Consider the following 26311-nt stretch of genomic DNA (forward strand, 5'->3'; position numbering starts at 1 on the left):
TTTCTAGTGCTGAAGTCGTAAACATCGATGTTTTTCAATTGGGTAACTCAGCAGTATTCGTGCGGGCGCGAGCGCTAACAGCATAATGTCACGTATTAATCGTATTCAACGTCTGGGCCGCCTGTGTCGATGCAAGTCAGAGTGTATGATGATAAGATCAGTTATAATATTACAGTATTATTTTATGAGTGCGATGATCATACGTTGATTAACATTAACCTACACTTTTATCAAACTAAATAAGGTCGTATTTCTAATGGAATGGCGAACTAGAAGTAATGATGGCGGCACCGTAGCACATTTGTAACTACGGTTTCGTTATTTTGGTAAATTTACATGCGGTATTGCGGTTTTTTACGCGGTTTTGCGGTTTTCGGACTCCCCTTACGCCCCCCTCCATTAACCAGCGTGTCAGAGCGAAGTACGGAGATGCAGTTCTTGATATTCCAGGACACGAAACGATTGACTATGGGTTCCTTCTGCACGAACCCCCCTTTCCCCCCCCCCCCCCCTCGCCAGTTTCGGCCAAGCCCCGGAAGACAACGTATTCAAGCATTAAGCCACGTTAATTTTTCTTTTTGTTTGTTTGTATCCTTTCCCACAGATAAACAACGCAACAAAGCTGGACAAGTCCATTGACCTATATTTCATAATGGCACCGACTAACCAACGCGTTAAGAAACGATACGGAGATGCAATTCTCGATATACCAGGACACGAAACAGTTCTAAGACCCAAGGAAACGCTACAAAGATTGTGTGACCATTTGGGAGTTACTTGTTCTGACGGTTACTTCGAAAAATGCAGCAAGATTTTGTACGGAGCTCCGTCCTTCAGCAGAAACACAGTTGTTTGGACCGAGGAGCAAAAACAGCGCGTCACAAACACGATGAAGAAATACCCTTTTCTTAAAGAATATTCATTCAATAGATATCATAGCTGAGCAAACAGTAAGATGTGGCAAACGCAAATATGTTGGTGATATATGAGAGGGGTTACCTTTGAATTTGGTGTCGATTGTATCGGAATTTTCAAGCGGAGTTTAACTTGGTCGATTTGTTAACGTTTTAGTTTTTCAAAGTTGTATCAGGAGCCATAATCGGGGACGGAGACCGTAAGCGCGCGCCATTTCAAGTATTGGGGTTGTCCCCATGATATGGGACAATAATTCTATTTTTAGAACACATTGCGCCATCGCCTGCGGCACACGCGCGTACATGCTGCGAGGATTTTTGCGGATGTCGCGCGGGGGAAATGGCGTCCGAAATTCCCGAAATTTTTCATGTTTTTGGCCCACAACTCAACGCGTTTACGTCTGTTGGAATTTTGCTTAAGTATTTTCTTCGTAAGCTGCTCCAGTTTGAGTGAAGGAAGACAGTGTCGAATTTAGGTATGTTTCGCTGTAAGCTTATATATATCGCTGACCAAGTTGTGTTCCGACGGATGCTTCTTTTACATGAGCTGTACATTACTCTACTTTAAATTTCACATATGTTGAAGATTAACAGATTTTCCATTACACAGCAAAAAAACTAGCTGGATATATTTAGATATAGCAGAGCTTCAGGACTTCATAGTTTCCTAGCTTCTCTCGCCACACGCTTGCGAGCAATTTCAGTCTATCGCGACCGAAAAGTAAAACAAAATAATTGCTAGTTTGAGTTTCGCTTGAATTGTAAGCAACGCTTGATGTTTCATCAAGGCCCAATAACTTCACTTCCGTATATACTGCTCAGTTTTATCCGTGTATAAATCCAGTAAATTCTCTGTTGTCGATGAATGAGAGCGCCCGCCGATGCGTGTTTTGTACAGTCAGTAAACATGACAAACTGTACTTCCACCGCACTTTCGTGTGAAGGCGTACATCGAACTCAAACAATAACTCTATAGTTTTTAAATATGTTTAAGATTGATAAATGTTTGAGAACATATTAAAAGCTAAGCTGAAAATATGTGAATAAAGCAGAAATAATCAGCAAAGTTACGATGACGCTTTCTTTAATCAACTTCGAATAACGATTTCGATTTTGTTGATCGAGTTATCAAAACTCCTTGTCTATTTTCATTTTCGCAGTGTAAAACTTCACTATGCTTATGTTGAAGAAACACACATGATGTTAGTTGCCTTTTTTGCGTTCGTGAAATTTGTTACAGCATCTCAGCAAAAAAGATAACGAAAGAAATCTTTGTCAAGATTTGTTGACAATTGAAAACACCGACTCGGACTTGAAAGTGCACGAGCTGCACTATACAAATGAGCTAATTGTACGAGTCAGACTTTCCTTTCAAAAACTTTTGCAAACTCACCAAACAAGCAGAAATAATGAGAAACCGTCAAACCAGGTTTTGGTTCTGATGAACCATTGTCTGAGAAACTCACAAATTAACTCGATACCAGAGTAGAGAGTTTTCTTGCTATATTCTTAAGTCAGAACAAACGCAACAACATACGTGTAAGCTTACAACTAGCGTGAGCAGATCTTATTATTCATTCCCAGCGCGAGATTGAAGTCTTGTTTTCGACCCTGAAAAACCCAACTTTTCCGTTAGCTCAGAGCATAAAACTACATATAAGCGCCCTGGTTCGTATTCCCTGCCTTATTCCCTGCCATCGCTGCGAAAAATACGCAAGAGACTCTCTCAACTCTCACCATTTGATCACACAACGTGACAACATCCACGCGAGAGCCCCCGACATGTGCGTGAATCCGCGCGGATATATGACGTCAGGATGGTGCAATTTGTTCTAAAAATAGAAAAATTGTCCCATATCATAGGTGCGCGCGAATCCCAAGACTTACGGTCTCCGTCCCCGATTATGGCTCCTGGTTGTATACATGTTCACAAAATGGCGAAGAATTTTAAGATGGCCGGCGGGCCACGACCGTGCTAGATCACGTGTATACATGACATGTTTAATGATTGTTACAAACGTAATATATTTGAACTTGTCGCCCGAAACTGGGTCTAACTGGTTGTGGCCTGTAGGGGCCGGTTTCTCGAAGATCCCGAAAAGTTTTCGCACCCATAGCAAAATCCCAAACCTTATGATTGTAGAGCTGTTTTATTCAGATACAGAGGTTCCCTTCATATTTACAAGACGTTTTAGGCGTATACACTTCTCCGTTTCTAGACTTTCTACTTTTCCGTTTCCGGGACTTTCGAGAAACGGGCCCCGGGCTATAATGACATTCTTTTTTTGAAAGGCCCTTTTTTACAATGTTACGTTTTTTTTCGATTTTTTCGTTCAAACGGCAAAAACACTGTCTCGATTTATCATGCCGAATTTAGTAAATATGTTGCATAACAGATCCGTTGCAAGCTCGTGAAAATATGCATGGGACCCCAAACTTGCCACGTTTTACAAATGTATGCCAGGGGGTCCCTCATTTTAATGAGCGTCTGACGGATTACGAAAAATTCGTGTATTTACTCAATTCGGTAGCTTTAATTGATCCAGGGAAGTGGTTTTTTGTTTCAATGAAAAATTTGAAAAAAAAAGGAAAAACTTGTTGATATCACGTGACATTCTCATAAAGGTTCATGTCGACCTCGTCAAGGACAAAGAGCTATAAGTCACGTCCAGTTCTCAACAGAAACCTAGCTACGTACCTCGCAAGAAAACATTACAGCTGATTTCAAAGGAAAACATTAAAAGAGAAACCCAGAGCAGTACGGTAAGTTCCATTTGTAGCGAGAATTTACAACACCAACACCGACACCAATTCACAAGACTCGACTCATGAACATGGGCAATGGGCAGTTGCCTTTGATTCTGGGAACAAGTACATAGTACAGAATTCCTGCCTGAAACCCGTTCTTGTTTAAATTTGCTCAAGGACTGAAGCTATTTTCTAACAAGCCGATCCTCAGATAATAAGTAAACCAAGTATCTACAAACGTCTCACAGAAAAGGTTTTAATGCTAGGATCTCTTTCAAAATTTAGAAATAATTAATAGAGCAGGCGAGCTTAGCAAAGACAAAACTACAAAGAATTAGATGTCTAGTTAATGTTCTTCATTCTCCTGCTGTTCTCCTCTCTTTAATAATTTTAACTTTCTTTATTATTTCACCCCCAAAATATACATCGTATAGGTTTTGCAACTAATTAATCAATAAATTGAAAGCGATAGAATACCGTACATAAAACGCAAGCGTTAACTATCGGCGTAAAACCAATCAAATTTTAACACATTTTCAATAAACCGCCACAGCAAATTAATCGTGAAAAATCTATTCGCAGATATCCTATAGGAACGTAAATTCATTTGGTATTTTCCCAGAAAAGATATTCATAAATGGCATATTTATTTCAGAATCACTCGCCGCTTCACGCATGCTTGCCAAGTTATTATCGTCTCCAAGGATACGAAAGTCCAATCACCCTTTTGCCAGCAGTTCTTTTTCCTTCCTGTACGATCGGTCTTCGGAGATATTGTACAGACACGAGTGTTTTACTGGAAAATACGCAACTCGTAAAATTCGTACGAAAAAACATCCGGGACTCGGGTGGTGTATTTTCCATATCCTTACTTTGTATTGATGAGTTCACTGATATCTTGTTTGACCCTTAAGCTGTACTTAAATGTTGGTGTGTGATAAAAAGCATCTTCGAATCTTCCTCGAAAGTCTTCGGCAATCCTCGGTTATCTTCGGTAATGTTCGTAAATGTTCGGAACCTTTCGTGTAACCTTGAGACAATTTTTGAATTTTCCAGTTTTTGACAATTGTTTTCCGATTTCAAACGTCGTCACGCTACCGCCGTGCCGAACTCAAATGAATTTGGCCCGGCAGTGGCATGACAAAACGCCGCGCCCAATATCGGAAGAGGTTTCTTTGCTGAATACAGTTTTAAATGCTAGAAATCAACAGCAGCTGATGCAGCAGGCAATGAATTCAGTTTGGTACGGCAAGAATACAAGTCGCGCTACTGTCGTGCGGAACGACAAGGCCTTAGCTAGTCGTGCCGAACTCAATTTAGCCTGCCGAACTAAATGGTTTCCAACGTCGCGCTACTGCCGTACTTAAGTCGAATTTAACAGCAGATTTGAACGTTGTCGTCATTTGACTACAACTACCAGAATTCCTTTCGTTTTTTCTTCATTATTTAAATTTTAAAGTTCCAGTGGGGTTTAAATAACAATTACCCTAATTAGCATAAGAAACAGAGAAAGAGAAGGATTCTGGTAGTTGCAGTCATATGACGCCATCATGCAAATCGCCTATTCTTAAATTTAGTTCGGCACGGAAGTAGCACGACGTTTGGAATACGCCTAGGTAACTTTATTCAGGCACATATCACAAAATTGAACACGAGAGATCTTTTAAATGTAAAAGTTATAGAACATTAATAAATAATCAACTCCCCTAAGTCTCGGGTCTATGAGACATTATGTACTTCACTTATTGGTCACAAAGTTTCACACATACACTTGTAAACATAGCCTCCATTTGGAGCGAAAATACGTATGTGTTATTGACCAAGTGTGAGGTCAAGATGGCTGGATATTCGCCAAGTTCTTTTTTTTTACGTGTTTATGGACCGAGATGGAGTCGAGGTTCATAAACTCGCAAAAAAAAAAAAAAAGAATGAGGCCAATATCCAACCATCTTGACTGAGCAAGTTTAATCAACAAAGGATTTATTATATGGCTTTCGCGGAAATTTTTCTTGCGGGACACCGCGGGTAGTCCCGAGCGGGCAAGATAGCTCCATGTTGCCCGCTTGGGTAGCCAATCACAGCGCAGGATTTGATTCATCTTGCCCGCTCACGGAGCTAGCCATATAATAAGCTCAGATATTTGTCTGCAGACATCATCTGTTCAGAAAAGCGAACAGTTTCCGGAGAACGAAACTCGAGGAGAACTGTGAGCTTCGAGGAACAGATAATGTCCAAGGAAAAATACCCGAGCATATTTTCGTACCAAATGGAGGCTATTGTGTTTATTTTCCCTCAAATATATCACTCGGACAATCCCTAGTTTTAGCTGGGGTGAGTTCAGTCATGTGACGCGTTTTTAAATTTAGACCAATCGCGTGCGCGCTGATATGTTAAATAGGAAACAAAAGTTACACTACGTCAACTATGTCATGGTCAGTCGCCGTCACCGATTCCCGAAAATAGAATTTTTTTAACGTTAACACAAGGGTTTGTCAACATCTAAAATAAGTTTCGGATAAGATGCCTCGAAGACAATTTTACACCGAACAAATCAGCGCCTGCTTTCGATTTAATTTTCTTTTTCAGAAACTAACCGATGGCTTGGACGAGATTTCCTCGGCGCTGGCTTAAGCCACTTTTGGCCTTAAACGCTGTTTTAGTTCTTTACGTTATTAGCAGCTTTAAAACAGAGCCTGAAGCATCAAACATCTCAGAAACATTCCCAAGGAGAGAAGATGTTAGTCTCCACAGCATGGAATTCATTCCTAATACATGGCTGAGTCTTACAAACAGTAAGTTATGCAGTGAGGGGAACGGATCAAATATAGTCGGGAGTCATGGTAGTTCGCGCGCCAATACATGCGCAACTCAGAGTAGCTATGTATTGGTTTGCGCATCTTAAAATGTTTAGCCTACATTTTTCAGTTTCGTTGTTTGTAAACCGCGTTAACCTTCTCCTTCCTTAACCATCCTTGCTCCTTTATGGTTTATTAGTACATCTCTGGTGTTTTTCAATCTTAGTAAACTACTACTTTCAGGTTTCATTCAATTTAAAGGTAGTTTTGAGCATGGCCAAATTATCGTGGTTGAGCTCCTTTAACGATAAGGGAGTCTGTTATCATTTAAATTTCTGTCGATTACTCAGCTATCAGCTATCAGTTAAAGGAGCTGCAGCATCTTGAAACAATTGGCAATATATTCAAGTTTGCCGTTTGCAACTCGTCTTAATTTTACTCAAGCTTACTTTATTTCTGAAGTTTTACTTTCTAAATGTTTGTGTTCATTTTCACGAGGTTCTGAGGTTCATTCATAAACTTTTTAAGTAATTTTGAGTAAAGCTCCTTTAAAATTTCAGTCTACTTCAGTAATCAGAAACTTGCACAGATCTAAGCTATCAAAACAAATTGTCATGCATTGCTTAGTAGACAGTACAACGTCCAATTTTGACCTATTCTCAGCTATGAGCCTCATCTGCACCTTCAAGGTGGTCTCGAATGCGCCAACTCGTCTTTAAATTGCGAATAAAATAAATGTACAAATTACTTAAAGATACTTGTTCTTATATTTTCATTTTTTTTTTCGCGATATCAGTGCTCGCTTATTTTTGCTAACAGGTTGTTTTCACCTACTAGTACTTTGGGTCAAACATATGGTATAATGGCACATTTGAATTTATGAAGTCATCATGAGCTTATTCCAAATTTAAAAAATACTGACTCAGCTGAGACAAACTAAAATTGTCTTTTGCACTTTCAGGGGAAACTACTTCCATCTCTTACGCAGAGAAACGTTTCAAATTGTACGATGGAGTGGAGACATTTGTAATGTTCATTGGATATCCTCGTAGTAGTCACAGCTTAGTGGGCGCCATGTTGGATGCACATCCAGAAATTATCATTCCACACGAGTACGATGTGATACAAAATTGGGGAAAATATAATCAGTCATCAACAGTTTCAAAGAGAAACTTGGCAAAATATAAGTTATTTTTTGACCTCCATCACTTATCCACAAAACAAGCAATGTTCCTAAGTCGTTCTAGCGACTCCGTGTCGGGCGATAGATACAAATATAACGTGCCCGGCTTATGGCAAGGAGGATATCAAACAAGGATAAAGGTAAATAAAAAAGTAATATAAATTAAAATAAAATAAAGATTTAGCCCATTTTAATTGATGCTTAAAAGCGTCTTATACGTCAGTAATACAATAATCTTCAAAACAATGCACTGAGTAACAGGGAGCCAGTGAAGCTTGATCAACAACGGAGTTACAGAATCAAACTTCGTTTTACGCAAAAATAGAAGGGCAGCACAGTTCATAACTGTGTTGTGTTCTTGGGCAAGACACTTAACTCTCACAGTGCCTCTCTCCACCCAGGAGTATAAATGGGTACCGGCGAATTGTTGGAGAAACCTAACAAATAGCAGGGGAGTGACCTGCGATGGACTAGCATCCTGTCCAGGGGTAGTAGAAATACTCCTAGCCGCTTCATGCTACAGAAACCGGGATAAGCTTCGGCAGCTACGAGCCAGTCGGCTCCAAGGCTTCACAGTTCATAACAACTTGAAGTTTTGGAAGTCCCGGCGTACAATAATGTATGCATTTCCACTACTCCCCTTATTTACTAATCAGCAGAGTATGTTATTCATACCATAGTTAGAAGAGATATTCAATTAAAGGTAAAGTTCCTGTAAATTGTAGCTACTTGTGCATATTAAATAAACAATGGGAATAAAAGGATGCAAAAGGTGCTTTGGCCTCTTGGTTAGCGCGCTCGCCTACGGATCACGCGGTCTAGGAACGAGCCCTAGCCAGGGACATCATGTTGCAACTGTGTTCTTTGGCAAGACACTTTACTCTCACAGTGTCTCTCCACCCAGGTGTCTACATGGGTACCGGCGAATTTAACCCTGCGATGGTCTAGTATCCCACCCAGGGAGAAGTAGAAACACTCCTAGTTGCTTCATGCCACTGACGATAAGCGTCGGCTTGATGGACCACTCGGCTCGGTATGAGACTTTCCCGCTTAAGGGCAGAAAATGTATGTAATACATTAGGAAGGTTAGGGTTTGAAGGGACATCACAGTATGTAATAAACTTTCATGTAAATATGTAGCAGTAAATAACGCATTGTTATAGACTATAATGTAATTATATACTAATACACTAATGACAGGGAAGTAATGGAAGCTATGTAGCAATATAAAATAAAATAAAATATTTTTTTTAGGTTATCGGGGACAAGAAAGGGGGAGAGACATCTTTGGAATTGTATTTTAAACGCGGCGATCTGAGCATTCTTGAAGAAATCAATCAAGTCGTTCAAGTACCAATGAAATTCATACACGTTCACAGGAATCCATTTGACAACATAGCAACCATTATGCTTCGCGCTACGGGCTCACGTGACGCTGTTAGAGAAGAAGGAGTAAAAGTATGAAGGTTATGATGTTTTTGACGTCATAGATCACCATGTTTATATCGCCCACAACTATAACAAAAATGATTTCGAATGTAAAGAAGGAAACTAAAGAAATAATTGTTAGCATATTTTAAAACTTATCGGGATTTCATTTGTGCTTTTAATATATATTCAACGTATAGAAATTAAGAGGGGTTTTGGATTTGGATATAGCGAATTTGGATGTGAACGCAAAGCATCAACCTTTCGAGGAGAGTGACCTAAAAGATCCTCAAACCTCAGTCAGCCCCTGCTGCAGTTGCGAGAGCTGTGACTGGGTCACTTATTTATAGGTATGGAGTTTAAAATTAACACTCCTGCTTTAGGGCATTGTGTCTTCATTTTGATTTATATTCAACAGAAAGAAAACGAGGGGCAGCTGGATGATCAAATTGAATCAAAATAGAAGCTCCTTCCTCCCCATCCCACTTCGCCGCAACCTTCTCCCGAAAGGCTCCAAATTTCAACGACATTAATTTATGCATTTGCTTGTTTGTATCTTTTCCGACAGATAAACAACGCGACAAAACTAGACAATTCTATTGACTTTTACTCAGTATTGGCAGCCATTAACCAGCGCGTCAAGGAGAGGTACGGAGATGCAGTTCTTGATATTCCAGCACATGAAACAGTGCTAAGACCCAAGGAAACGCTACAAAGATTGTGTGACCATTTGGGTGTCACATGTTCTGGAGATTACCTCCAAAGATGCAGCGATATTTTGTATGGAGCTCCTTCAGTCACCAGAAACACAGTAGTTTGGACCGAGGAGCAAAAACAGCGCGTCATAAAAATGATGGGGAAACACCCTTTTCTAAACGAATATTCATTTGATAAATATCCCAGCTAAGAAAACAGTAAGGTGTGGCTATATGTCACGTTTTCCTCAACTCTTAGAGAAAAATGTTTGAATCTTTTTGTTACATTGGCAACATATGGTTTTTAAACACTAATTAAAATTTTCAAGTACAGTGTTTCAACCCGTTTCAACGCATTTCCAAACGCACAAGCATACGTGTATCTTGGCGATCATAGAATGCCTGTAAACGTGCTTGTATAGCTATTAAAGTGCATGACCATTATAAATGAGATTTCCTTACTTTACTTTTTTACTTATAGAAGTGAGACACTTTGGGGTTGGATGCGAAAGTGATGGTAACTGATATCACAATTTATTTGACTTATTTACGGGGACTCTTGCCCCATGAGGTACTTAACATCAATAAAACGGAGGGCAGTATTTTTAGGATCAGTGTTAATCCCTTGAACCCAAGGAGGTGCTTCAGTAAATTTCAGATAGGTGTGTGCCGCGAGGGTTCTTAAACCCTATAAATGCAAATGGATACCCTATGCAATGTATGGGAGTTGCATTGCAATATTTCTAAGACAAAGAGTACTCACTGATGTAACAATACAGTATTTTCCTTTCATCAGATAACATAAATAAATAAAAAAAATAGGAATATTAATAAACAAAAACAAATAAATAAATAAATAAATAATGATCAAATGAGTAATATTAAATAAATTATACAAGGTTACCCTGTCAGTGTAGAAATATTGGTACCAAAAAAATTTATATTAAATCCTATTGTATACCTTTAGAGGTGTCTCGCGTCCAAGCGATGTAGCACTTTTGGTTTAAACTGTAGATACTTACACCCCTTATCAAATTGAAAGCTCATCGAGCTGGCTATCACATTAAATCAAGACTTCTGAAATAAAATGAATTGTCGATTTTTTTACAACTCCTAAATGCGAGCATCCGAATCACCTTTTGAAAGCCACAAATGAAAGTGAATTTTGTTTTTTGCTTCTTTAATTTGTCCCTCAGTTTCTGGAACCAAAACACTAAAAAACATGTCTGCAATTTGCCATATACAATTTCAGTGAAAAGTTACAGAACATTTTCGAAATAGGAAAAAATAATATGGAGTGATTGTAGAAATATCGCTCTTGGGGAAAAAAATATTATTTTGAAGATGAAAAATTTGCTGACCTGCTTAATTGTCATTTATATGTCGAACTAGCTACTGTCCAAATTTGAAGGCAGACAAACAAATTCCCTTTGACTTCTAGCTTTCAAAAGGGACCCAAATGATGATTCAGATGCTCACATTTAGAGGTCTTGAAAAATTTGACAATTCATTTTATTTCAGAATTCTTAGTATGGTGTGATAGCTACCTCTATAACCTTTTATGGGGTTTACGTATATCTACAGTTTAAACCAGACGTGCAACATCACTTGGACATGAGACAGTACACAGTAACCTTACATAACAGGAATCCCAAAATTAAAAGTAAATATAGCACAGCCATCTTATTAATATTCAAATTTAACACAGCATTTCACATAGATGTAGGAAGGTAGTCAAATTGAATTATAGATATTATACCCCAAATGATTATTACGAATGACTGCATTGCTACATGACACTTAAAAAGTATAATAACTAAGGTAAAAACAACCATCAAAAGCCTTATTCTACAAACTATATAAGGTGAGAACAGCTGGTAGCAGAATAGGTATTCCCAGATTTCACCTCTGCTCCAAAATCAAGGAGGGTTGCGGGAAGTGGGGGGTCGGGGGGAAGTGGGTGCCTTCTGCATTTGAACTACATACAGTAGTTATACCCTCCCCTCCCTCCCTGCTTTGCCGTCCCCCCTTTTTTTCCTAATAGCCCTTAAACAACATGCTTGCAGCCATTAAGAGACCTTATATTTGATTGACTACCAGTTCAGATAACAATACACCTTGTCAAGTTCACCATGTATGTTTCATTATTTTGAGGAATAACTGCTTTTTCATAAGAGCTTGAATTTGACAGATACCATTTAAACTGAGCTTGTTCAGAGCTTTTTATTAAACATGGGGTCATACCTGCATTGAAGATGGACAGTTAGGGGTGAGAAATCTAGAAATTTGAAAGTGGCCCACTTTGAGACCAATTTAATATTTTAAATGGCTCAATTGCAAATTTCCTTGAACAGTGAATTAATATTTAACCATAGCACTCACTCAAGTACATTTTTGTTGGGAAGGGACTAGATATTGAAATCGTAAGATATTACAAAAATATGCATATATGACGTCACAAAAAACACGGGGGTCACCCGTCAATCAAAAAAAAAAATGTCATTATTGAGAAGTAAACTTTATCTTGTAAAAAAATAATAATAAAAAATAAAAGACATAATATTTCGTACTTCCCTTTCTTAGTTCTGCGGCATAAGCTGTCGGCAGCTGGCCACCTCAAAACAGCCACACTAAAAAGAAATGTCAGTGTTGATGTAAACAGCATGGAAACAGCCGTGTGAACTTCTCAATCATAAGAACTAAACGAAAATTCTTGCCCAACCAAATTAGACATACTTCTGCGTGGTGTTGAAATGCTGTCTTGGGAATCTGCCTTGGCTGCGATATGACTGCAGATAACAAGAGCCCAACGACGAAATCGCTGAAATCGGCCATATTTCTTTACCAATGATTGACAAGGACTGGGAGCAAATTCCTTATTTGTCAATTAATATAGCACTGTGAGACTGGCGCGAGCGGTTTAAAAGAGCGGGAAATCAGAAATATGGCGGCCGATGCCCGGCATTTTGTTTGACCTTGGATTGGGGAGGTTTTGTGTCTTGCATTTGCTTTTACATGACTGTGATAAGGTACGCGGTATTTTTTATTGATCATTCGTGAACTAGAATATTTGAAACAACTATTACCCGCCGATATATTTAACAATACACGAAGAACGGCATCACAATTCGGCCTCTCGGATCCCATGTGTGTACCTAGTTGCCTTGAAATTGCACCCTCTTGGTTCTGTTTATATGAAATGCCTTTACATTCATTCTGTTTTAGTTTGGTTTGGAAAGCCTGTGGAAACTAGACCTCTGAGAGCGTTCACTTGGGCTTCGTATTGTTATTTCCCGGGAAGATACAGCCAAAAGATTTTTGTTGAGATGTGCAACCCGAGCCGACCTGGAAAACTGTGCCCTATTTCAGACCAAAATCTGTGCTTTTTCCATTCCCTGTTATTCAGACTTGAGCCAAAAATCGATACCCCATTTCAGAACTCTAATATCTCATGATATTGACCTCAGATATACCAGAAATAGCTTCCATCTGCATAAACATTTGAGAAAGGCGACAAATATGCGAATCTTAACGCCGAAGAAAATAGTTTCTTGTGAACAAAAATACCCAATGCCAAGTCAGAGTGAAAAACATTTCCTTTTCCAGACCAAAATGGTCAAAATGTATACTATGCCATTTTTCAGACCAACATTATCACTCAAAAACCACACCCTTTAGGGTCACACATACCTTTATAGCCCACATAAGGGACTAATCCTCGCCGGGGGGTATTGTTTTACCGGTAATGCTCTAAGCATGCAATAAATGATACAGCTGTATTATAATATTTACTATATCGTATAATGAGCACCTGCAGCTCCACGCACAATGCAAACCATCACTTCATTACATACTCATGTGAATTTACTCATGTAAATTATACAACAGTTCAGTTTATTACTCATTAAGGCCTCAACCCGTTTTAACAAACATCATATTCAATGATTCATAGACCACAAAATCTTGGGTCCGGTCTGGGGCTCAAATCCTTGACCTCCTGCACAGCAGACTTGCACTCTACTGTACCAACTAGCCAGGTGGCAGATGTCTTATCTAGCTGTCAGAATATATTTTTTAAATTAACAAATAAAGAAGCCTAAACCCTGTATTACACTGTGATAACACAACATGACAGGCATTTGAGAACATGAGGAAGACGTAGAAAACAATAGCTACAGACGAGAAATTTCTATGTTTCTTGAGTGTTCTCAAATGTCCGGAGTGTACATGGATTATTACAGTGTAATATATGGCTTAAGCTTCGTCATTTGCTTTATGATATAGATGTTACACGCCACGAATAGAAACGACAAAACAGCTCGACAAAATGCGACTTCTCAACTGTTGTCGCTTCTTCTTTATTTGTTGAGTTAACCTCATCTTCAAAACTGTCTGCTGCTTCGCAGAGAGCTCCATTACAAATTTCTTCAGAGAAAATGTTTTTCACCATCTCTAGTCTAACAAAAATGTTGACTAGAGGCAGTATGGCAAAAAAAAAAAAAACACGCTTTTTCTATGTTTTAGACTGTGATCAAACATGGGGTTTTGACCAATCAGAGCACGCACAAGGTCCTATCAAATATTATAATGTACAATGTAATCTTAATCAGGCCTTTTTAACTCCCCCTTGTTAGTTTAATGATCGATTCTTTGACCTACATAATATTATTGTTTAGTCAACAGGACATTTTGATGGTTACATTAGCCACTTCATACACATTACATAACATGAATGAACATTGTTATATCACAAACTTAAAGTATTGCAAAGCTCTTGGTAATTTTTCAGTAAACATCAATTTATTCATATTAGGAAATTATTACATTTTGTATCCCTTACTTATACTTTGGCCGTTGCACTCGTCTCATTGCTTACATGTACATGATTATTTTTTTATGGGAATTTATTTTAAGTACTGCCAAACCCTGTTAATACAACCACCTAATTGGGCCATAAAAATTTTGTAGCACCCCCCTTTATGTAGATGTACATGTAGACTAAATGTATTATTTGACTTATTTATTTTTACATGTACTTGGCACTTATTATATTTACTCATTAATTTTATTAAATTGTGCCTGCCAACCTGAAAGAATTGGTCTACTTTGGCCATTACATGTGTCATCCTGTGTATGTTTGATTCACCTGAGACTTCATCTCATTTGTATAATAGCTTATTTACCATACATATGTGTCACTGATGACTCTTAATATCTTTTGCCTTGTCATATTTCTCAAATTATTACATCAAAAAGAAAGGATTTTCTAATCTACTGTGTTTTTAGGCCCCCTACTAATTTTTGTTATTTTCAGTATTAATTTTCTGTCAGTTGATGTTTGCATATTATGTGCAGCCAACTTGCAAATCTTGGTTTACTTTGGCCACAGCATACCAATTGTCATATCTTCTTGTTACTCTATTTGTAATCTTTTTTATTTTGTACCAAGGCTGACGTAATTTTCTTTACAGGTTATGTCCACAGTTAAATTCCTCCTTCCCTTGACCAGAAAATGTGAAATAACTAGAATTACATATGGCTAATTCCCTAATAATATTGGAATCATCCTGGTTGACCTTGCTCAAAGTTCCCCTTTCATGTCACTACATGTACATGAAGTAACAATCACAAGGCACCAGTTATGATCCTCCACAGGGTCAATCTGCCTTCCAACCCCACCCCTGCAACATTGATGATCTCTTCTGTTCAGATCGCTCTTAGACATTTGGAAATTCAGAAGGGTTGTTGTGTTGTTTGTTATCTCTAAGGCATTAAATTTTATAAAAGACAGTCACCACCCATTACATTATAGACACTCAGGGAAAATATTGTAATATATATTACATTAAGATTCCATTGATCAAATACATGTAGCGGGGTACACTGGTATACAGTTGGAGCAACTAGATAAGGGCCTTCCATGGGGTGTACAGTATACTCTCGCCTCCACTGCTAGAGGTCCAAATGGTCATTATAGAAATTACTCTGCAGATTCTCCCCCCCCCCCCGACCCCCACCCAAAAAAAGACCCATGAGCCTCTGTTGATTAGAGAGTTTGTGTGTCCTAATGAACAACAACAACAACAAAAAACATGAATTTCAAAAACAATTGATCAAACTGGCTCTTAAAAAATTTTGCATTTTCTTCCCTGCTCCCAATGTATAAATTCAATAGAGAATTGCTGACCTTCTATTATTCAGGTCATGTTCCCCTCAAAAGTGGAGATATATTTGTCAATGTCCTTTGTTCCTTAAATCTGAAATGAATAACAATGTTCCCCTTTTCCCAAACACTCTCTGGAGACCCTCTTTGTTTAGATACTACTTCAGTAAAAACTTCTACTTACACTTGCTAAATGAAAAATGCTGTAAGGGAGGGGGGAGTTACCGCAATGGAGGTACTTGTATTCACTTCATTATACGAAAATAATGGAACTCAAACTGAACAGTGAGCACTAATGATGCTTTACACTCTTCAAATATTAATCCCAAGAAGAGAAAAACTGCCCCTCCTGTTCCATTATGTTGTGTTCCTGAGCAAGACACTGCATGACTCTCACAGTGCCTATGTCCACCCAGTTGTATAAATGGTTGTGCTGGGGGTAACCCTACAATAATATTGACTAGCATCCCATCCAGAGGGATGTAGAAATACTCCAGGGTGTTTCATGCTACCAAAACTAGGGATAAGTGCCAGCCTGATGGGCCACTTGTGTTGTACACACACTTTACCTCATGCTTTTGTATTTTCCTTTTTTGGCTCAGCTTATTTATTTTCTTGGGGGGAGGGATAACTTTTTGTAGAGAAGACGTTTTTGAGAGGTCTTTTTCAGAATGGTGTGGTATTTTTAGATAAAGCCATTTAAAAACCTGTCTTGGCATCACTTTCGAATTCATGTTTGTGAAACAATAGTGTTTATTTTTCTTTGTAAAATCATCAAATAACTAACACTTCAATGTAACTTATTGTAACAATGTAAATGTATCATAACACTGCTTGTTGTTCATTCCGTCTTCAATAATTCAGGGGCACGCAATGAAGCTTTTCTCTCAAATTCTTTAAAACCCTGTTTTAGGGTATCTGGGTTGCTTTTAAAGCTCTTAGGTTAATTAAGCGCTGCACTATAACTTTTTGTTCTCTTTGGTTATTCTTCTCCAATTTATTAGGGTTTTTGTTTTTTTGTCCATTTTCCGAAACCTTAGGGTCTTGTTACCTTTCTGATAATCTGAGCTGACCTCTTTTTGATACCCAAAACGATATTTTTATCAATCTGAAAAGTTCGAGGTGACAATTCTCTAAAGACCTCTTAAAAGAAAATGGGAGGGGATAGAAGGTCTTACGAACATATGATTTACCGAAACGGTCCTTTGGGTGCCCCTGATAATTTCTAGATATTTGACGGGTTTGAGTAAGGACTAGGTGCGAATGAACACCAGGTAACAATTATACTCCAATATGAGTTGTCTGTGAAAGAACGAAATATTGTTGCGCGTCATGCTGAACATTACAGTTTTAGAGATAGACACACCATGGAACTTTGGCTCTCTTCGCACAGGACCGTGGGTCCCAAATGGTTCCATTTCATACCTGGGCCAGTCCAGGCCTGGTCAGGTCTCGGGAAACTCGGGAATGTTTATCTGTTTACATGGAACTGGTCAGCTGTTTCTACCAGTTGAACAGGCGCATAATGCACTGAAGGGTTCGGATATGATAGGGAGTGCGAATAGCAGGTCCCATGTGAATGACACGCCTGTACGATCCCACGTGGGGACAAAATCTATTTGGTGTTCATGGTCAAAAGTCAAAGTCCTGTTTGCCTTTAGACCATCTATACGAGTATATCCAATGCTACACACTTTCGTTAAGATACAAGTAATATAAAACTTTAATATCGCGGGAGAGGAGGCAGGGAGAGAGGAAGGGAGCAAACCCACAGCTAGAGCTAAATGATGTTTTAAATTAGCTTGATCAGGTCCCTTAAACCCCCCACCCCCCCCCCCCCACCCCACCTCCTCCCCTATTCCCTTGGAGGGAAGCCTTTGCGTCATATAATAAAATACCATAAAATTCCTATATTAACCTCTGAGCTTACATTGTATTTCTTGTTCAAACACCTTGGTGTGCTTGTTTATGTGGTGGGGGAGGTTTATCGACGTATTTTGCGACATTTGCACACTGCAGACCGCAGACTACAAACTGCAGATGTTTTAACAAATATCGTATTCCTATTTCCATTACCGAAGGATAACAAACCGTAAATAGGCGACTCTGAGGATATTCTGACTAACCAAAGCGCTATGATTTAGGCCTTAATGTAGTCTGCAATCTACAATTGACATATATGCAGGATTATCGGAGGGTATTCGAGCTTTCCGTTTGAAACCTCTTAGGTTTGACTTTAAAAACAGTTAAATACTGCAACATCAACATGGAACACGAATTAAGCGAGTTCTGTAAAATGAAAAGAAAAATGAAAAGGAAAAAACTGTAGAGGGTAATGAAACTCTAAAAAGGACGGAGGAGGACTGTTTTCGGATACTTTTTTATGCTCAGCTTCGCAGGACTTTTGATGTGGAGTAGAGAGGAGGGGAGTGAGCGAAATTTGACGGGATTCGATTAAAAAATTATAATTAGTCTCCCTGATCCTTGGTGGCTCCTGCACATTAAGGCCCTTGCGCGCGGCTAACAATTAGAAAGATTCTCCATCTGCTCCAGGTCTGTTGGACGAGAGAAAGCTGCATCCATCGATTAAATAACCTGCACATGTTTTGGGTCATCTGGAAGGTAATATCTGGTGTTGTTTGGCGATCCTGTTCCACCCTTTAAAATGCCGTGACTTGGAGAGTTGAGCCTGCGAATACTCAGCAGTTCCTCGTCGCGAGGTGGCTCGTCATATTCGTGGGAGTAAAGTATACCTGGAGTGAGAAGAATAAATGAGTAAATGAATAAATTAATGTAAACCTGACCACTTGAGCAATTAATTTAAGTTGAACCAAACATCAACTAAGAGCTAGTGCTAAATGAGGTGAAAAAATATTTTGTTGTTGTTGTTATTATTATTGTTGTTGCTGCTGAGGTGTCCTTTTGACTCGGGGGGGGGGGGGGGGTCGGAGATATAGTATAGTTTTTCTGGGACCAAGTGTCTAATTTAGAGGTGTCGGCGCACGATACCTGGAGTGGAAAAATTGAAATTGCAAACAGATATATATCAACACTTAATCTGACAATGTTCTAGATTTAAAAGAACAATTCTCTTTACTTTTTGTTGTCATTTATGAGAATTCGCGGGATGGTACATCATGCAAAACAAAGTGGGAGCGTAGAGTCGGGTTGATCATAAACAAACTTTGTCATGTAATTAAATTCAAAATAGCGACGCGTATCAGGGAATCCCATTGTTAACACCTTGATCCTGGGAATCCACTCCTAAGATTCATTCCTCTCTTTTTGAAGAGTTCTCGAGTTGAGACTACAATTCAACGCCATTTTTTTCCATAACCAGAAGTTTTGCCCGCACCAACGTTGAGCTACATACCTCTGGGATTGTCCACAACAACGTAGGCCCTTCTCCTGCTAAGATCAGCCTCGGGCTCATCATATACGTGCCCATCTGGGCGCCCTCTAGTGGTGGTCCCAAAGGTGTTCGTGATGCTGTCCGGATAGGGCTCATCGAGCACATAATACATGGGGATCGGCGAGGCCCTGGGCTGAGAGTTCAGTATTTCCTCAGGACAATCGTAGGTGCTATCGTTGAATTCTAAATAAAAATATCAATAAGACTTTTTTTTACATATATTCTGAAAACCATTCCGGATGTAAAAGAGCAATCTTATTGGTTGCAAGAGCAAATTATAAATAAAATGGGTCATTGGCATTGTAGAGCGCCCTCGAAATTAGGCAATTTGCCGAGTTTCTTGGAACAGCCATTACCACGCGATATAATTTGTTAAAATTCAGAATAATGTATTACTATTTATAGCTATAATCACCTTTATCCACCACTGAGGCCCTATTGGGGGTTTTCGGAATATGGGATATTTAGAAAATTAACGAGATACAGGCTATTTGGGGAAAAAATTAATGGGATATAGGAATAGTTAGATCAGATAAAACGGGATACCGAGTAGGAATATCGTTAGTTTTTTTCAACTGGAATTAACGGGATACGGGACTTGGCCAAAAAAGTACCGGAACGTTCGGGGATACTCAACTGAGCTCCCCTTAATGGGGCTCACAGCTCACTATAATTGATTTTGACAAGATATCATTCACTTTACGTCTGTTCAAATTACCTTCTGGATCCTTACGTGTGTCCAGAACAACCTGATCGGGGCTAACTCCAAAGTCGCTGCAGTTAAGCCGTTCAAGATCCTTGTGGTCTACCACTTGCCCTTCGTACAATGGATTCATTGTCACAAATTCCTCTCTCAGCGACAGAGCTGGATTCACTTGACCATTCAGACTGCCTCGCTTTGAACCTGCAGGAAGTCTGGGCGGAGCGTTTGTGGGAAAACGATCGGAATAGATAGATCCTCGTTTGATGTCCGAACCCGATAGAATTATTCCATCCGAGCTCCTTCGATAGGCTGGGTTGTCTAGTAAATGCAAGCAAAGAAACAAAGAAAAAGTGTGTTTCTACAGATGGAAATATTATTACCTTAACCTTTGTAATTTAAAAAATCTGAAATTCTAAATCTAAATTTCTAAACAGAAATTTCCGTTCTACGAAATTTTCGGTTGAATCGTTCGCTTTTCGAAAATTGAACAGTTTCCGCATTTTCTGCAACGGTTCCGAACCTTTCCAAGGAAATTTGCGAACCGTTTGTCACCGTTTCTAAGTTTTCGGAATTTTGGTTGAACAGGAAGTTCCCTCGGGGACAACTGACAAAGCTTGAAAAATGGCTTAAAATTTAACTGACAATTAGAAAAAACAATTAACTAATAGCTTACATTTGCATTTGCGCCCCTTCCCCCTCGCCTATTTTTGCTTAAAGGCGAAAGACCAGAAAACGGCAGTACATCAGCATAACAGTGGATAACATGACAGAACATTTGACGGCTTAGGCCCGTTCCAAACGCCGCTCCATTCATGCGCCAAACCTAACTGATGAGTTAAGAACGGCAGAAGAGCGGCGTTTGAATCAGTTTGGTTCGGCAGGTTAGGTTTGGTGCGGCAAACAACATTAAATTCGGCAGGGTTTGTCGCAATATGCGACGCTGGAGCGGCAGCTGATTCATACGGCGTTCTCCTCATGTGTCGAACCTAATGCATAAATTACTGTAATGTATTTTTCATATAACGGGACTCGTGATTGGCTCAAAATTGAGTGGCGTGACAAGTCATGCATGAAGCTTGAAGTCGCTAAAAACAAAGACAAAAAAAGATGCCTTCGATTTATGAGTCTCTTTATCGCAAATTCATTTTTTGCTTTTTCTTCGTGATAATAGCTCAGCTTATCAGATTTCCCTTTAACAAATCGAATTAACCGGGAGAAACCTGTCTAAATACAAACACTGGACCTTGAGTTTAAATTTGCTTCCCAAAATATTGCTATAAACAGCGAAATGTTAGTCACAGCTTTTCTATGTGGACAGAGTTCTTGAATTCAAAACGCATATTTTCTCGTCGAAAATTGTTACCACCGGCTTCCCGAATTAAGTTCGACGCAAGTACGCCGTCTGAACCGGCCGTCGCTCCAAAGTCGCTCTAAAGTCGAACTTAATCAAGTTTGGTTCGGCACATGAGTGGAGCGGCGTTTGAACCGGGCCTTAGAATGCGAGACTAAAACAAGACAAGGAAAACGTACATAGGTGTGGCCCTTTAAGGGGTTTTCAGGATGCGATATATTTGGGTAAAATCTGAACGGGATACATGATATTTGGGGGCAAAATTAATGGATATGGGATTAGGAAAATCGTTAATTTTGGAATTGGAATTAACGGGATATAGACGGGATATTTAGTCCGAAAATTAACGGGATGCATGTGGGATATTTAGCCCCCCCTCCCCTCCCCCGCGCGCCCCCCTCCCTAATGGGGCTCGTAGGTCTGCCATGCTCAAGCAGCCATCTAGTTACTCCAGCACAATATCTCAATTTCTTACTTCTCATCATAAGTTTCTTCCAAGAAGTTATTCAGAGTGTATGAGCCTATATTGAAAGTGCTTTAACCGCACTATTGTATGGCTGTGTGTGATTCGGAAAGCCATAAGAAAGTAAATTAACGTGTAAGTTGACTGATTTTTGCAGTGTAACATATTAAAATATATGTCTACAATTACTGTAGTACCCATGCTCCTCGTTCTCTCGGTGAAAGTCCCCATAGGAGTCAAATCAAGTCTGTCAAGTCTGTCTCTCTGTCTGACTATCTGCCTGTCTATCTGCTTGCCTGTCTGTGTGTCTGTCTGCATGCCTGTCTGTCTGTCTTTGTGTCTGTCTTTCTGTCTGCCTGTCTGCTTGTTTGCTTGTCTGCCTGTCTGCTTGTCTGTCTATCTGTATTTCTTTCTCTCTTTCTTTCTTCCTTTCAGTTCTTTCTTTTTATGCAAATTTGTTTCTCTCGTTCTTTCTTTCCTTCCTTCTTTCTAGTCTTTCACCCCTTCCTCTCTCTCTCTCTCTCTCTCTCTCTCTCTCTCTCTCTCTCTCTCTCTCTCCTCTCTCTCTCTTTCTGTTTGTTTGTTTGTTTGTTTGTTTGTTCTTATCTAGCGTTCTTTCTTTATATCCTTTTTGTTATTTATTTCCCAAGGTTATCGGTGACAAAAAAGGAGGAAACACAGCCTTAGCCTTGCACCAACTCGGAAATCTGAATGTTCTTGAAGAAATCAATCGAGTCGTTCAAGTACCAATGAAATTCATACACGTTCACAGGAACCCCTTTGACAACATAGCAACCATGATGCTTCGCGCTACAGGGTCACGTGACGCTGTTAAGAAAGAAGGAGTAAAAGTAAGAAGTTTATGGTGTTTTTGTCATTGGTCATCATGCTCATTGAAGGGTTAAGTTCATGTATGTTACACGAAGTATGGAGATAAGGAGTGACGACACCTATTTATTTACAATTAGCCGCCCGCCGGCAGGGGAGAGGGTCCTCCCAGAAAAATTGGGTGCGGGTGTTCGGCAAGCTTCCCAAAACTCTCAGTTTATTAAAGACCAAATTATGTGATTTTCCCTACCCTTTGTTTTTGACCTGGCCCTTTAATCAATACCCTGTTTTAGACTTGCCTTATAATTAGTTCTCTTTTTCAGTTCAAGACATTGTGAAGGTCTTTAGTTGATGGTCTCATCGTGGCCTTAAAGTGGCTTTCTCTTAAAAGCATACCCAAATCAATACTAGAGTGCAAAAACCATACCCTATTTGAGACCAAAATGACCAAAACCGATACCCTATTTATGACCAAAACAGCTACAAAACCATGCACTTTGGTGCCGCACATACCTTTATATTCTACGTTAGAAAGTAATCCCCCCCCCGGGGGGTGGGGCGATTAGCACTCCTGCTTTATGTTTTCTTTTATCTCCAACAGAAAGAAAACACGGTGCAGCTTGATAATCAAATTGAATCCTACTTCAAAATGGCAGCCTCCAATCAGCGCGTCAGGGAACGGTACGGAGCTGCAGTTCTCGATATACCAGGACACGAAACAGTGCTAAGACCGAAGGAAACGCTTCAAAGATTGTGCGACCATTTGGGAGTCACTTGTTCTGAAGATTACTTTAAGAAATGCAGCGAGATTTTGTATGGAGCTCCCTCATTCACCAGAGAGACAGTAGTTTGGACCGAGGAGCAAAAAGAGCGCGTCACAAAAATGATTAAGAAATACCCTTTTATGAAAGAATATTCTTTTGATAAATATCCTAGCTAAGAAAACAGTAACGTGTGGCTATTTGTCATCCTCCGAGGAAATTTTGACACGTCAGTTGTGTGTCTATCATTTTTGACGTTGCCATGGCAACCACAAATTTCATGTAGGTTTGGCCAAACATCAATTTTTTGGACATAATTCTGCATTTTTTTTCAAGTTCTCTTTAACGAAATGCAGAAATTCACGAATTTCTACATTACATAAGCAAGGTAACGAGTCAAATGACATCAAAACCAACCAAAATGCTATTACTGATCTTATAGAGCAAGCTTAGGGCTATCTAATCAACGTAAATTCATTTCGCTGTGTCTTAACAACACGAAAACCCCAGGGGAGGGGCTCCATCCACCCTCCCCAGCCCCTCCTTGTACCACGGTGGGGGTATGAGTTAGCTTTTACGTCCGAGAGTTAACAAAAAACGTGAACCCATCTTGCTACTGAAGTTTTGAGCGACTGGCAGATTTATACTAAAGCAACTACTAAATCATTCTCTCTCGATTTCTATGCGTGATAGTTGACTCAAGCTACCCCTGGTCAATTATCACGCGATAGCAATTCACATGATTTGGTCTGAAATAGGTCAAGGATTTCAAGAAAGCTACACTACACTCCGGCATAGCAAAATTGTCAGGGAGTGCTCCCCCCTCTTCCTTTAGGGTTTACACACGTACTTAGTGAAGCTTCAAATGCAAACCTTTGTACTAAGTATGAGATGAAGTTTAATTTACTGATGTTGTGGTAAATTGAAAACCATCGAAAAGTGAGAAAAGGAAAGAGCTGTGCGAACGAGTGACGACGTTTTTGTTTTACTTGTGATTGGATAAAAAAAATTGTAGTTGATAAAAACCAAATTACTTTTTGACAATCTAATATAAAACGCTCTAATATCCTTTAACGTTCACGGTTAACCTTCCTCATTTGCATTAGAATGTAATCCAACGTGGATGTGAGGCAATAATCCTTTTATTTACGATAACCGCTAGGTCTGTTTTTACATTATAATGCAAATCAGGCACGTGCTTTCTGAGGGGGCAAACTAGCTAAAATCGGCAAATTTCAGCTGGTTTCTTATCATGTCTGCTAGTTTTGCCGTTTAGAGAAGAGAAGAATTTTATACGGCTTAGTTAAAAACATATATTATTGTATTGTATTTACCATCTCTATCTCAGCCTCGAATTTATTCTTAAACTATTCTTAAAATTTCGCAAATTTCGCCCTTAAAGTAATTAAAACCACTCGCACACGCTGCCTCGGCAGCCTCGCAGGTCCTTGTTGAGACCATTAAGTGATCTCATAAACTGAAAGCGGGATTCGGCTTTGTAGAATTTTACATAAGAACAGAACAGACAGCTAGTCGACAGCCATTTTAAAACTGACTCTTTTCGCCCTTTAGAATTCCACGACTTACTCTTCAATGCTTAAAGTAGTTTTGTCAAAATATATTGTTCAGAAATACAGGGGAATAATTGTTAACTATTCTAAGCTACCATCCTTTGTTTCAAATGAGCGTGAATTTGCACGAAGCCCGTATATTAGTTTCTAATCGGTTTGAGATCAGATACTGATATTTTCCTTGGTTCATTCTTTAGTTAACGTAAGTGGTAGTTTTGTTTTCTCCTACAAAACTTGCCGGATGATTCCCTCATGAATTGTGGCCGTAATTTGTAACCAGGCCATCAACTGCTATCAAATTAGACGTGGCAAATTAAAAAAAAAAATGAGTTGAATAAGTAAGTAAGTAAGTAAAGTAAGACCATTGTTAAAGTGCACCTAACCCCAAAATTTTTTTTTCGCTAAAACAAATCTAGACTTTATTTGAAGCATTTCGGCGAAGACATTTTTGAATTTGGTTGAATCCTCGATTTTCTATGCCCTTTCAAAGTCGCGATTAAGTGTTTCACGACCGCGTTTTAGGGAGTCTGGGGCGGCGGTACCTGATGACGTCTACCCAGGAACCAAACACAATAGCGCCTCAGTCAACTCTCTGTATTTGCTTGAGAAAATAGAACGCAAAACTAATCGTTCCGATGTATTTTGGGACTAAAACGTCCAAGTTTTGTCTCAGAATCATTTCTTTTTCGTCACTGGAGTCAGAGTTAAGTTTCGATTCAGAAGGCTCCGAAATAAACTTCGATCGAGCACGTTCGACAACTGTGAACTCACTGCTTAGAGCTTTGAGAGCAATCTACAATATTTCAAGCGACGACGGGGAAGACGTCTTTGCGGACGAGCTGCTTGTGTATTAGGAATGGAAAGCTAGATACGAAGTGGAGGAGCAGGCAAACGAAAAGCAGGAAAGAAAACTCAAGGACTGCTTTGGATGGTAATTTCGTCAACTAAACATAAGATTCCCACGCGTGTTTATAGCCCGTTTACATTTGTCCTTACCGAGAATGTATTTTGTCAAGGTTCTGTTAAATCCAGTTTGTGTTTTACTTTCACTTGAATGCTTCATGTTTATAAGAGCGACGTACGTGTTGCAGTTTTCGAGACTGGATGACCTCCAAAACATTGGCTTCGATCGATTGAAAATCGTATTGTTTGGACCTGTATTTTTGAAGCTGCGGGAAGCAAGGCGGAAGGAAACATTTCATACAATTACCAATTTCACATTGTCACACGTTTTAAGTCGTAACTCCAAATAACCAATGTAAATTGTTCTCAAAGTTTGCAGTGAAATTCGTCGGA

At 39.3% G+C, this 26311-nt stretch overlaps 3 protein-coding genes across 4 annotated transcripts; 2 read left to right on the forward strand and 1 right to left on the reverse strand.

The window, feature by feature from the left end:
• The first annotated feature begins 520 nt into the window (after nucleotides 1-520).
• LOC145502532 (uncharacterized) lies at nucleotides 521-10470 on the forward strand. 2 transcript variants are annotated; one of them, XM_081481854.1, is made up of 5 exons: nucleotides 521-3677; nucleotides 6249-6454; nucleotides 7419-7780; nucleotides 8895-9098; nucleotides 9637-10470. In XM_081481854.1, the coding sequence occupies exons 2-5, from the start codon at nucleotides 6259-6261 to the stop codon at nucleotides 9973-9975; spliced, it is 1101 nt and encodes a 366-aa protein (XP_081337980.1). In that variant the 5' UTR covers nucleotides 521-3677; nucleotides 6249-6258; the 3' UTR covers nucleotides 9976-10470. The 2 variants fall into 2 exon arrangements, with proteins under 2 accessions (XP_081337980.1, XP_081337981.1); XM_081481855.1 differs by lacking the exon at nucleotides 521-3677 and having other exon boundaries at nucleotides 5582-6454; nucleotides 9637-9982; nucleotides 10186-10470.
• A 7303-nt stretch (nucleotides 10471-17773) lies between these two features.
• LOC145502533 (uncharacterized) lies at nucleotides 17774-21778 on the reverse strand. Its single transcript, XM_081481856.1, has 3 exons — nucleotides 20057-21778; nucleotides 19300-19521; nucleotides 17774-18679 (listed from the first exon to the last, which is right to left on the reverse strand). Exons 1-3 carry the CDS (start codon nucleotides 20172-20174, stop codon nucleotides 18513-18515), a joined length of 507 nt encoding a protein of 168 aa, XP_081337982.1. The 5' UTR covers nucleotides 20175-21778; the 3' UTR covers nucleotides 17774-18512.
• On the forward strand, nucleotides 20290-23623 carry LOC145502215 (uncharacterized; the record flags this gene model as incomplete). The annotated part of the gene is made up of 4 exons (XM_081481473.1): nucleotides 20290-20313; nucleotides 22572-22700; nucleotides 22838-22864; nucleotides 23303-23623. Coding segments are annotated over 4 exons (501 nt in total), but the record flags the coding sequence as incomplete, so codon positions are not given.
• Between the last annotated feature and the right edge of the window lie 2688 nt (nucleotides 23624-26311).

The sequence above is a fragment of the Orbicella franksi genome, chromosome 11 (genome assembly GCF_964199315.1).
Source record: "Orbicella franksi chromosome 11, jaOrbFran1.1, whole genome shotgun sequence".
Lineage (NCBI taxonomy): Eukaryota > Metazoa > Cnidaria > Anthozoa > Scleractinia > Merulinidae > Orbicella > Orbicella franksi.

Bases quoted from the DNA above. Each gene is read 5' to 3' on its own strand.
- LOC145502532 (XM_081481854.1), top strand. From the start codon at position 6,259: ATGGCTTGGACGAGATTTCCTCGGCGCTGGCTTAAGCCACTTTTGGCC. The intron at 7,781-8,894 runs GTAAATAAAAAA...TATTTTTTTTAG, and splicing joins GATATCAAACAAGGATAAAG to GTTATCGGGGACAAGAAAGG. The intron at 9,099-9,636 runs GTATGAAGGTTA...CTTTTCCGACAG, and splicing joins TTAGAGAAGAAGGAGTAAAA to ATAAACAACGCGACAAAACT.
- LOC145502533 (XM_081481856.1), bottom strand. From the start codon at position 20,174: ATGAATCCATTGTACGAAGGGCAAGTGGTAGACCACAAGGATCTTGAA. The intron at 19,522-20,056 runs GTAATTTGAACA...ATTTTTATTTAG, and splicing joins CACACGTAAGGATCCAGAAG to AATTCAACGATAGCACCTAC. The intron at 18,680-19,299 runs GTATGTAGCTCA...TTCTCACTCCAG, and splicing joins TGTTGTGGACAATCCCAGAG to GTATACTTTACTCCCACGAA.